The following is a 12,446-nucleotide window of genomic DNA, read 5'->3' as shown; positions in this document are numbered from 1 at the left end:
AAAAATAGTTTTAATTTTGCTCCACTGACTTTATTTCCTCCAGCTGGCTTTGTTGCTAACGTTGTGTTGCCAACAAATAACATTTTTCATAGCACTCTGTTTAGAGCCCTGTTTCATAGAGCCATGTGGTGTTTTGTAGAGCCATGTGGTGTTTTGTAGAGCCATGTGGTGTTTTGTAGAGCCGTGTGGTGTTTTGTAGAGCCGTGTGGTGTTTTGTAGAGCCATGTGGTGTTTTGTGGAGCTCTGTTTAGAGCCATGTGGTGTTTCGTAGACGAGTGGTGAGAAGGTCAGTAAGCTGAGTCTGGTGGATCTGGCCGGCAGTGAGAGAGCTGCTAAGACTGGAGCTACTGGAGAGAGAATGAAGGAAGGAGGCAACATCAACAAGTATGTTCTCTAGATCTCTCTCTCTCTTTCATCCTCGCTCTCATCCTCGCTCTCGCTCTCATCCTCGCTCTCGCTCTCATCCTCTCTCTTTCGCTCTCACCCTCTCTCTCGCTCTCACCTCTCTCTCACCCTCTCTCTCACCCTCTCTCTCACCCGTCTCTCACACCTCTCTCACCTCTTTCACACGTCTCTCACCTCTCTCTCACATCTCTCTCACCCTCTCACACTTCTCTCACCTTCTCTCACCCTCTCTCACCCTCTCTCACCTCTCTCACACTTCTCTCACCTCTCTCTCAAAACACTTTGATGTCTTCATGTTTTTCTTAACATTCATTACTGTGTGGGTGTGGCCAGGTCTCTGAGCACACTGGGCCTGGTGATCTCAGCGCTGGCAGACCAAGGAGCAGGGAAGAACAAGACCAAGTTTGTTCCCTACAGAGACTCAGTTCTGACCTGGCTACTCAAGGTAGGTTATAATTCCATTATATGGGTTATTACCATGTCACATTCTCCAACTGTAACAGTATTGATCTGGTCTCTCCTTCCACACTATGGGGCAGCAGGGTAGCCTAGTGGTTAGAGCGTTGTACTAGTAACCGGAAGGTTGCAAGTTCAAACCCCCGAGCTTAACCCACTGTTCCTTGGCCGTCATTGTAAATAAGAATTTGTTCTTAACTGACTTGTCTAGTTAAATAAAGGAAAATAAATAAATAAACTACATACAGTACCAGTCAACAGTTTGGACACTCCTACTCATTCCAGGAGTTTTTCTTTATTTTTACTATTTTCTACATTGTACAATAATAGAAAACATCAACACAGTGTGAAGATATATTTGGATTTGCCTTGACAGCCTTGCACACTCTTGACATTCTCTCAACCAGCTTCATGACGTAGTCACCTAGAATGCATTTCAATTAACAGGTGTGCCTTGTTGAAAGTTAATTTGTGGCATTTCTTTCCGTCCTAATGCGTTTAAGCCAATCGGTAGGGGGGGTATACAGAACATAGCCCTGTTTGATAAAAGACCAAGTCCATTTTATGGCAAGAACAGCTCAAATAAGCGAAAGAGAAACGACAGTATCAAAAACCATCAAGCGCTATGATGAAATTTTCCTCTCATGAGGACCGCCACAAGAAAGGAAGACCCAGAGTTACCTCTGCTGCAGAGGATAAGTTCATTAGAGTTACCAGCCTCAGAAATTGCTGCCCAAATAAATGCTTCACAGAGTTCAAGTAACGGACACATCTCAACATCAACTGTTCAGAGCGGACTGCGTGAGTCAGGCCTTCATGGTCAAATTGCTGCAAAGAAACCACGACTAAAGGACACCAATAATAAGAAGAGACTTGCTTGGGCTTAGAAACACGAGCAATAGACATTAGACCGGTGGAAATCTGTCCTTTGGTCTGTTGAGTCCAAATTTGATATATTTGTTTCCAACCGCCGTGTCTTTGTGAGACGCAGAGTAGGTGAACGGATGATCTCCGCATGTGTGGTTCCCACCGTGAAGCATGGAGGAGGAGGTGTGATGGCGTGGGGGTGCTTTGCTGGTGATACTGTCTGTGGTTTATTTAGAATTCAAGGCACACTAAACCAGCATGGCTACCACAGCATTCTACAGCGATACGCCATCTCATCTGGTTTGTGCTTAGTGGGACTATAATTTGTTTTCCAACAGGAAAATGACCCAACACACCTCCAGGCTGTGTAAGGACTATTTGAACAAGAAGGAGAGTGATGGAGTGCTGCATCATATGACCTGGCCTCCACAATCATCCAACCTCAACCCAATTGAGATTGTTTGAGATGAGTTGGACCGCAGAGTGAAGGAAAAGCGGTCAACAAGTGCTCAGCATATGTGGGAACTCCTTTAAGACTGTTGGAAAAGCATTGCAGGTGACGCTTGTTGAGAGAATGCCAAGAGTGTGCAAAGCTGTCAAGGCAAAGGGTGGCTACTTTGAAGAATCTAAAATATATTTTAATTTGTTCAACACTTTTTTTTTTTTGTTTACAACATGATTCCATGTGATATTTCATAGTTTTGATGTCTTCACTATTATTCTACAATGTAAAAAATAGTCAAAAAATAGAAATTCTTTAATGAGTAGGTGTGTCTAGACTTTTGACTGATACTGTATGTGGAAAAACTGTCTTTTTTTTAAATGGAGTAACCTCATCTTCAGATTTCACATTTCTTCTGTCTTTTTCCTCCCTCTCCAGAACAGTCTGGTAGTAAACAGTCTGTCTTTTCTCTCTCCTCTCTCCATGACAGTCTGGTAGTAAACAGTCTGTCTTTTCTCTCTCCTCTCTACAGGACAGTCTGGTAGTAAACAGTCTGTCTTTTCTCTCTCCAGGACAGTCTGGGTGGTAACAGTAGGACAGCCATGGTGGCCACAGTGAGTCCAGCAGGTGATAACTACGACGAGACGTTGTCCACGCTGCGCTACGCTGACCGGGCTAAGAGCATCGTCAACCACGCCGTCGTCAACGAAGACCCCAACGCACGCATCATCAGAGAGCTACGGGAGGAGGTGGAGAAACTACGAGACCAGCTCACTGAGGCGGAGGTACTGAATGGTTCATAATTATATAACGGGCATCACCAGCTCACTGAGGCGGAGGTTCACATCGACTGAGAAACTTTCGTAACTGTGCACAATGCTGCCATCTTGAACCGCTCTTATCTCGGTGAGACTAACATGGATTAATGCTCAATGAAAACCATTCAGACTAGTGATTAGTAGCTAACGGCTAGACTTAGAACACAGGTTGAGTGGCTTGTGGGGGAGTGGCTTGTGGGGAGTGGCTTGGGGGGAGTGGCTTGTGGGGGAGTGGCTTGTGGGGGAGTGGCTTGTGGGGAGTGGCTTGTGGGGGAGTGGCTTGTGGGGGTGGCTTGTGGGGGAGTGGCTTGTGGGGGAGTGGCTTGTGGGGGTGGCTTGTGGGGAGTGGCTTGTGGGGGAGTGGCGTGTGGGGGAGTGGCTTGTGGGGGAGTGGCTTGTGGGGGAGTGGTTTCGTTTTTACAGCCCCATCCCTCAGCTTAAGTGACTGCTGCTGCTTTGTGTGTCTTCTCTCTGTCAGTCTATGAAAGACCCAGATCTGAATGTGTGTGTTATAATGGTTGTGTGTGTGAGTTAACAGCAGCTGGTGTGTGATCTCTAATGTTAAGGAAGTCTCGAGGTTCTACTCGCCTGAGGTAGAATACCTCATGACAAGCTGTAGACCATACTATTTACTAAGAGTGTTCATCTATGTTTTTCAGTCTGTCTATTTACCACCACAAACCTATGCTGGCACTAAGACCGCACCCTACAAGCAAACAAGAAAATGCACTAACCCCTCACCCCCCTTTGCACTAACTCACAAATGCTGCTGTTACTGTTTTATTATCTATCCTGTTGCCTAGTTACCACCACCTATACACTTCCTTCACAAAGTATTCAGACCCCTTGCCTTTTTCCACATTTTGTTACGTTACAGCCTTATTCTAAAATGGATTAAACAAAATAAATTCCTCATCAATCTACACGCAATACCCCATAATGACATCACAATACCACATAAAGACATCACAATACCCCATGATGACAAAGAGAACACTTAACCAGCATGGCTACCACAGCATCCTGCAGCGACTATGCCATCCCATCTGGTTTGTGCTTAATGAGACAATGTACCAACACACCTCCAGGCTGTGTAAGGACTATTTGACCAAGAAGGAGAGTGATGGAGTGTTGCATCAGATAACCTGGCCTCCACAATCATCCTACCTCAACCCAATTGAGATGGTTTGAGATGAGTTGGACTGCAGAGTGAAGGAAAAGCAGCCAACAAGTGCTCAGCATATGTGGGAACTCCTTCAAGACTGTTGGAAAAGCATTCCAAGTGAAGCTGGTTGAGAGAATGCTAACGCTGTCATCAAGGCAAAGGGTGGCTACTTTGAAGAATCTAAAATATATTTTAATTTGTTCAACACTTTGTTTTGTTTAATACATGGTTCCATGTGTGTTATTTCATATTCGTGATGTCCTCACTATTATTCTGGGAGAAGTTGTTTAACAAGTTACTACTCCCGGCTTAAACTCTAGAAGATATATAGATACAGTTGAAGTCAGAAGTTTACATAGACCTTAGCCAAATACATTTAAACTCAGTTTTTCACAATTCCTGACATTAAATCCTAGTAAAAATTCCTTGTTTTAGGTCGGTTAGGATCACCACTTCATTTTTATGAATGTGAAATGTCAGAATAATAGTAGAGAGAATGATTGATTTGAGCTTTTATTTATTTCATCACATTCCCAGTGGGTCAGAAGTTTACATGCACTCGATTAGTATTTGGTAGCATTGCCTTTTAAATAGTTTAACTTGCGTCCGAAATTTTGGGTAGCCTTCCACAAGCTTCCCACAATAAGTTGGATGAATTTTGGCCCATTCCTCCTGACAGAGCTGGTGTAACGGAGTCAGGTTTGTAGGCCTCCTTGCTCGCACATGCTTTTTCAGTTCTGCCCACACATTTGCAATATAGGGTTAAGTTCAGGGCTTTATGATGGCCACTCCAATACCTTGACTTTGTTGTCCTTAAGCCATTTTGCCACAACTTTGGAAGTATGCTTGGGGTCATTGTCCATTTGGAAGACCCATTTGCGACAAAGCTTAAACTTCCTGACTGTTGTCTTGAGATGTTGCTTCAATATATCCACATCATTGTCCTACCTCATGATGCCATCTGTTTTGTGAAGTGCACCAGGCGCTCCTGCAGCAAAGCACCCACACAACATGATGCTGCCAACCCCGTGCTTCACGGTTGGGATGGTGTTCTTCAGCTTGCAAGCCTCCCCCTTTTTCCTCCAAATTTAACAACGGTCATTGTGGCCAAACAGTTCTATTTTTGTTTCATCAGACCAGAGGACATTTCTCTTCAGTCTCGTTCTGAACGTCATATAATCCTTGGATCCGCAAGAATATTCAGTACAAACTGATTAAATAATTTATTTACTAACTAAATAATAACACAGAATACACAGTCGTGTCAAAGTTTTGAGAATGACACAAATATACATTTTCAAAGTCTGCTGCCTCAGTTTGTATGATGGCAATTTGCATATACTCCTGAATGTTAGGAAGAGTGATCAGATGAATTGCAGTTAATTGCAAAGTCCCTCTTGTCTATGCAAATGAACTGAATCCCCAAAAAACATTTCCACTGCATTTCAGCCCTGCCACAAAAGGACCAGCTGATATCATGTCAGTGATTCTCTCGTTAACACAGGTGTGAGTGTTGACAAGGCTGGAGATCACTCGTTCATGCTGATTGTGATAACTAAGTGGCTCGGGGAACAAACATTGATATTTTGGGTCCATGGTCAGGAGACTCCCCAGACCTGAGTCCCATTGAGAACTTGTGGTCAATCCTCAAGAGGCGGGTGGACAAAAAAAACCCACAAATTCTGACAAACTCCAAGCATTGATTATGCAAGAATGGGCTGCCATCAGTCAGGGTGTGGCCCAGAAGTGAATTGGCAGCATGCCAGGGTGGATTGCAGAGGTCTTGAAAAAGAAGGGTCAACACTGCAAATATTGACTCTTTGCATCAACTTAATGTAATTGTCAATAAAAGCCTTTGACACTTATGAAATGCTTGTAATTATACTTCAGTATTCCATAGTAACATCTGACAAAAATATCTACAGACACTGAAGCAGCAAACTTTGTGAAAATTAATATTTGTGTCATTCTCAAAACTTTTGGCCACGACTGTACACATTTACAAGAGATAAAAGTCACTAGTGGACTGACAAGATATGACGGCTTGTTACACATGGAGATGGAGGGGTAGGTAAAGAGAGGGAGAGACAAAGTAAGACAACACTTCGATACATTTGGAAGCTACTCTCGGGTAAATATTTATACTTAGCACCCTAACCACTCCTTATTTGGATTAGAAATGCGTAGCTGTCCTTGATCGTCGTTCCATCTCTGTTGAACTCTATGACTCCTATGGTGAAGTTGTCGATGTATGTATTATAGTACAATTTTATCTTCACAAAACTATATGTTTAATAATATATTTTCTACCACATTTCGATGTAAACTTGACACATAGGACACGTACACTTTCACAGTTACTTTGTCATACCATCCTTAATGACATCACAAAATAATAAACCACATGACAGGATGATTTTTTAGATCCCCGTGGAACATTAATAACAACATTCCTGTGTCATGAATATTGTGTCATGAATATTGTTCCAAAGGTCTTCTGTAGACAAAGGGATTTGTTTCCCAATACTGCAGGGCAAGAAAGAGTTTCGGCTAACTATTTATTACCGGCTGTTAAGTCATAACCCCCACCCCCCGCGCTCCGGCTATCTGTCAGCCGTGTGCCAAGCTGATCTCATGGCAGGTGCTTCAACAAAGTACTCAGTAAAGGGTCTGAATACTTGTGGAAATGTCATATATCATGTTTTTTATTTGTAATAAATTAGCAAACATTTCTAAACTTGTTTTTTGCTTTGTCATTGTGGGGTATTGTGTGTGGATTGTCGTCTCCCCCCCGCTTCAATTTATGAAGTTTAGAATACGGTTGTAACGTAACAAGATGTAGAAAAAGTCAGGGTCTGAATACTTTCCGAAGAACTATATGTATCCACCTCCATTACCTCTGGACAGGGACTCAGTACTGGTACTCTGTGGGAAGGGCCTGTAAGTAAGCATTTAGCTGTTAGTCTATACCTGCTGTTTGACCAAGCATGTGATGAATGTGTATTTGATTTGTCTCTTCTCCCTGTCAGTCCATGAAGGCTCCAGATCTGAAGGACAGGCTGGAGGAATCGGAGAAGCTGATCCAGGAGATGACTGTTACCTGGGAGCAGAAATTACGCAAGACTGAGGCAGTTGCTCAGGTAGCTAACCACAGTCCTCTGCTCTGTCCTGCTGTACTGATAGTTTTCTGTGTTTTATTATGTTTCTTTCCTCACACGCAGCTAGAATCTCTAGGTATCTCTCTCCAGTCTACGACTGTCTACTGTCTTTACTACTGTCCACTGTGTGTGTACTGTAGGAGAGACCGAAACAGTTGGTGTCTCTAGGTATCTCTCTCCAGTCATCTATCTTCTATGTTGTGCTGTAGGAGCGCCAGAAACAGTTGGTGTCTCTAGGTATCTCTCTCCAGTCGTCTATCTTCTATGTTGTGCTGTAGGAGCGTCAGAAACAGTTGGAGTCTCTAGGCATCTCTCTCCAGTCGTCTGGCATCAGAGTGGTAGATGACAAGTGTTTCCTTGTCAACCTCAACGCCGACCCTGCCCTCAACGAACTGCTGGTCTACTACCTAAAGGTACAGTCAGCAACTTATCCTATTCACAGATCTTAAAGCTACAATCTGGGATTTTTTTTTTTCTTCTTTATGGTAGTGATTGAGTCCCGTGTGTAGGATCACACGTGTGCATGCTTGGCTGACGTAATAACATATTAACCCACCTGTCTATGGTCTGTCCCATGTTTGTGTCCCGTGTGTAGGAGCACACGTGTGCATGCTTGGCTGACGTAATAACATATTAACCCACCTGTCTATGGTCTGTCCCATGTTTGTGTCCCGTGTGTAGGAGCACACGTGTGCATGCTTGGCTGACGTAATAACATATTAACCCACCTGTCTATGGTCTGTCCCATGTTTGTGTCCCGTGTGTAGGAGCACACGTGTGCATGCTTGGCTGACGTAATAACATATTAACCCACCTGTCTATGGTCTGTCCCATGTTTGTGTCCCGTGTGTAGGAGCACACGTGTGCATGCTTGGCTGACGTAATAACATATTAACCCACCTGTCTATGGTCTGTCCCATGTTTGTGTCCCGTGTGTAGGATCACACGTGTGCATGCTTGGCTGACGTAATAACATATTAACCCACCTGTCTATGGTCTGTCCCATGTTTGTGTCCCGTGTGTAGGATCACACGTGTGCATGCTTGGCTGACGTAATAACATATTAACCCACCTGTCTATGGTCTGTCCCATGTTTGTGTCCCGTGTGTAGGAGCACACGCGTGTTGGCTCTGCTGACTCTCAGGATATCCAGCTGTGTGGTATGGCCATCCACCCTGAACACTGTGTCATCAACATCACCGCTGAGACTGGAGTGGTGCTCACACCACACCGCACCGCACGGTAGGACTACACACACACACACACACACACACACACACACACACACACACCGCACCGCACGGTATGGCTACACACACACACACTGTAACGCACGGTAGGGCTACACACACACACACACACACACACACACACACACACACACACACACACACACTGTAACGCACGGTAGGGCTACACACACACACACACTGTAACGCACGGTAGGGCTACACACACACACACACACACACACACACACTGTAGGGCTACACACACACACACACACACTAACGCACGGTAGGGCTACACACACACTAATGCACGGTAGGGCTACACACACACACACTGTAACGCACGGTAGGGCTACACACACACACACACACACTGTAACGCACGCTAGGGCTACACACACACACACACACACACACACACCACAATGCACGGTACAAAACTGCTATAGTTAATTTCTGTTACATCTACTGTAAATAGTCATGACTGTCTCTGTCTGCAGTACGTGTGTGAATGGCTCTTCAGTCACCAACCCAGTCCAGCTTCACCATGGAGACCGCATCCTGTGGGGAAACAACCACTTCTTCAGGTCGATGAGTTTACAGAACAGCTGTCTCCCTCTACTTGAGTGGCAGCTGTTATGTTGTATTGAAGCCATTAATTCACAAACACTGTTGTTTTGGTTAAAGCCGCTCTCTCGCTCTCTTGCTCTGTCGCTCTCAGGATCAACCTGCCCAGACACCTGGCCCATGCAGGGGGTGAGGATGAGGAGGGTGGTGTGATGAAGAGTTTCCTCAGTACTGACCAGTTGGAGGTGGACTTTGATACGGCCAGTGACGTCTCCAGCGAGGTCAGCTTCGGATACGATTTCGCCCAGACAGAGGTCATGATGAAAGGCATGGGCAACAACGGTGACAATATTACATTGTAGTCATTTGGCAGACACTCTTATCCAGAGAGACTTACATTGCATTCATCTAAGGTAGATACCGACATGTTCAGAATGACAAGATTATATTCAGCTCGGCAGTCTGATCTCAGATCCATTCGCTTTCCTACGTTTCATCACTAACCCCTCCCTCCCGCTCCCCCCCGCTCTCCCTCCTCCTCCCTCTCCCCACCGCTCTCCCTCCCGCTCCCCCACTCCCGCGCTCCTCCCCTCCCTCCCTCCCAGACCCCATGCAGTCTGTCCTCCAGACGTTGGAGCGACAGCACGAGGAGGAGAAGAGGACGGCTCTGGAGCGACAGAGACAGATGTACGAGCAGGAGCTGCAGCAGCTGAGGAAGCGGCTCCCTCCTGCAGAGAAACACACCCTGCTGCCTGCAGACCTGGAGCCAGCCAGTCCCTCGGCAGCATCGCTCGCATCATCACCCTGCGCCCAGACACGCATGCGCCGCTGGAGCGAGGACAGGTGAGGGGTCAAGGGTTAAACGGCCACGGAACAAGTTACTTTGACACAACTCCTCATACATACTGAATCAGCAGGAAGCATCTAGATCATCACATAGTAACTGACAGGTTGGTTCAAATCTCTGCATGGTGTAGAGAGGCAGTGATGACCTGCTGGTCCTATAACCATCCCTAACCCTCTGTCTCGCTCTCCGTGCTGTAGAGAGGCCATGATGACGCGTAGCCTGCGAAGGCTGAGACAACAGATCGTCAGAGCTAACCTGCTGGTGCAGGAGGCTGGCTTTATAGCTGAGGAACTCAACAAGAGGACTGAGTACCTGGTCACACTGCAAATACCTGCTGCTAACCTCAATGCCAACAGAAAGGTAGGGTGTTGTGTGTGTAAGAGGGGGGAAAGTTCTGTGTTTGACTGACTGCGCAGTAACTACCATGATAACACTATCAGCTTTACAGTACAGTCAGACAAATACTGACAAAAGTGCTATGTGGCTCTGCATTGCTTTCATGTGAGGTGTTGCAGTGGGTTATGTGTGTCTCCTCTCTCTCTCTCTCTCTCCTCCCTCTCTCCTCTCTCTCTCTCTCTCTCCTCCCTCTCTCCTCCCTCTCTCCTCCCTCTCTCTCTCCCTCCCTCTCAGGCCACCTATATCAATGGTTCATTTTCTTCCCCTCATGCTTTTAAACTGTGGAATACCACAGGGCAGCTGCCTTGGGCCACTTTTTTACTTAATAACTATTTATGTACAAGTTACTTTGACACAACTCCTCATACATACTGAATCAGCAGGAAGCATCTAGATCATCACATAGTAACTGACAGGTTGGTTCAAATCTCTGCATGGTGTAGAGAGGCAGTGATGACCTGCTGGTCCAATAACCAATAAATATATATCTATCAACGACCTTCCTTATGCCTTATTTGAAACTCAAACTACTATATTTGCAGATATTACAATTTATGCATCAAGACAATCGGTTCAACAGGTACAGTAAGCTCTACAAGTAGACCTGGGAAATATCAGGGAGTGGGTTTGAACAAACTTGTTTTAAAAACCAAGATTATGTTGGTCTGATCCACCAGGAACACAAAGAAGTACTGGGGAAGTACAAATTGAGGAAGTGGCAGAAACCAAACTACTGGGAGTGCAGCAAGACAACGGCTTATCATGGTCGTCTCAAATAACTTATCTATGTAAATATATATAAACTGCATGCATGATCAAAAGAATAGCTAAATATTTAGGAGACTGCAGATTAATTGGGGTGACGGGTAGCCTAGCGGTTAGAGGCGGGTAGCCTAGTAAGCGGAAGGTTGCAAGATCGAATCCCCGAGCTGACAAAGTAAAAAAATCTGTCGTTCTGCCCCTGAACAGGCAGTTAACCCACTGTTCCTTGCTAGGCCGTCATTGAAAATAAGAATTTGTTCTTAACTGACTTGTCTAGTAAAATAAAAGGTTAAATAAATCTAATTAAAAAGAACAAAGGATTGTTTTAAAGTGGAGATATGGTTCTTCTGTTGTAGTCATGTCCAATGCTCTTGGTTGGTCAATCAACAAGATCATTGAAAAAAACAACGTGCTTATTGTATCTCACCATTTGAAAAATGGCCAAACTGTATTCACAGCACTACTCAGTTGGTAAGAGACAGACATTCAGTAAGTAGGAATAGATTGTCCAGACAAAAAAGAGAAATATGCATAATAACATGTCGATTTTAGAGCAGTAAAGATATGTAATAATATATCTGAGCAAACCAGACACCTTTCAATTATATAAATTCAATTAATACTTTTTAAAAGCACTTTAGTATAATTACATAGGACCGTTGTGCTGGACTATGGTAGATGAAGGAATCAATCTGTATTTATAGACTGTTAGAGTATTTATCTGGTCACTATGTTAGTGTATTATGTCTGTAACAGTGTGTTATATGTGATCCTATTCTAAATATGTATTTTAATGTTTAAGGACTCTTGGAAGATTAGTCGAAATGAGATCCTAATAAAATCTCTCTCCAGCGTGATGCGGTGCTGAGTGAGCCCGCGGTGCAGGTGAGGCGTAAGGGGAAAGGGAAACAGATCTGGGCTCTGGAGAAGATGGAGAACAGACTGGTGGACATGAGAGAACTGTACCAGGAGTGGAAGGACTATGACGAAGACAACCCTGTGAGTTGATGCTGTTGCTATGCAACCTCTTGCTAGCTAGTTAGCATAACAAATGTCTAGACAATTTACGACTTCGGGTGTGTTCTTAAATTCAATTGTCAGATTGTTTGTAAATTCAGAGCGTTTCGCCCTCTGAGCGCATACTGGACACTCGGGCCGAGGAGTCGGGTTGATTTTGGTTCTGACCTTACAACGGTAGTCAAGCACCCAGGCTAACGTTGGCTGGCTTGCTAGCTACTTCCAGACACCAATGAGACCGCTCTGCCAAATTTACTCTGCCTAGCAGAGCTGGTTAGGCTGTTTTCATGGTATCTAGAGCGTTGGTGACTGTA

General features: G+C 44.8%; 1 protein-coding gene across 6 annotated transcripts in view; it reads left to right on the top strand.

Annotated features, from left to right (window-relative positions):
- LOC112236437 (kinesin-like protein KIF13B) overlaps nucleotides 1–12,446 on the top strand; it is a 61,761-nt gene that overhangs the window by 15,648 nt on the left and 33,667 nt on the right. For all 6 annotated transcript variants that reach the window (XM_042321403.1, XM_042321401.1, XM_042321402.1 and 3 more), the window contains 11 exons: nucleotides 272–384; nucleotides 739–850; nucleotides 2,743–2,955; nucleotides 7,183–7,293; nucleotides 7,590–7,724; nucleotides 8,423–8,553; nucleotides 9,044–9,130; nucleotides 9,265–9,452; nucleotides 9,716–9,953; nucleotides 10,155–10,317; nucleotides 11,968–12,114. In XM_042321403.1, coding sequence (XP_042177337.1) covers nucleotides 272–384; nucleotides 739–850; nucleotides 2,743–2,955; nucleotides 7,183–7,293; nucleotides 7,590–7,724; nucleotides 8,423–8,553; nucleotides 9,044–9,130; nucleotides 9,265–9,452; nucleotides 9,716–9,953; nucleotides 10,155–10,317; nucleotides 11,968–12,114 — 1,638 coding nt within the window. The remainder of the gene's footprint in view (nucleotides 1–271; nucleotides 385–738; nucleotides 851–2,742; nucleotides 2,956–7,182; nucleotides 7,294–7,589; nucleotides 7,725–8,422; nucleotides 8,554–9,043; nucleotides 9,131–9,264; nucleotides 9,453–9,715; nucleotides 9,954–10,154; nucleotides 10,318–11,967; nucleotides 12,115–12,446) is intronic.

The sequence above is a fragment of the Oncorhynchus tshawytscha genome, linkage group LG05, assembly GCF_018296145.1.
Source record: "Oncorhynchus tshawytscha isolate Ot180627B linkage group LG05, Otsh_v2.0, whole genome shotgun sequence".
NCBI lineage: Eukaryota > Metazoa > Chordata > Actinopteri > Salmoniformes > Salmonidae > Oncorhynchus > Oncorhynchus tshawytscha.
The sequence above is the reverse complement of the archived record's forward strand: the minus strand, read 5'-3'. Positions and strand labels throughout refer to the sequence as shown.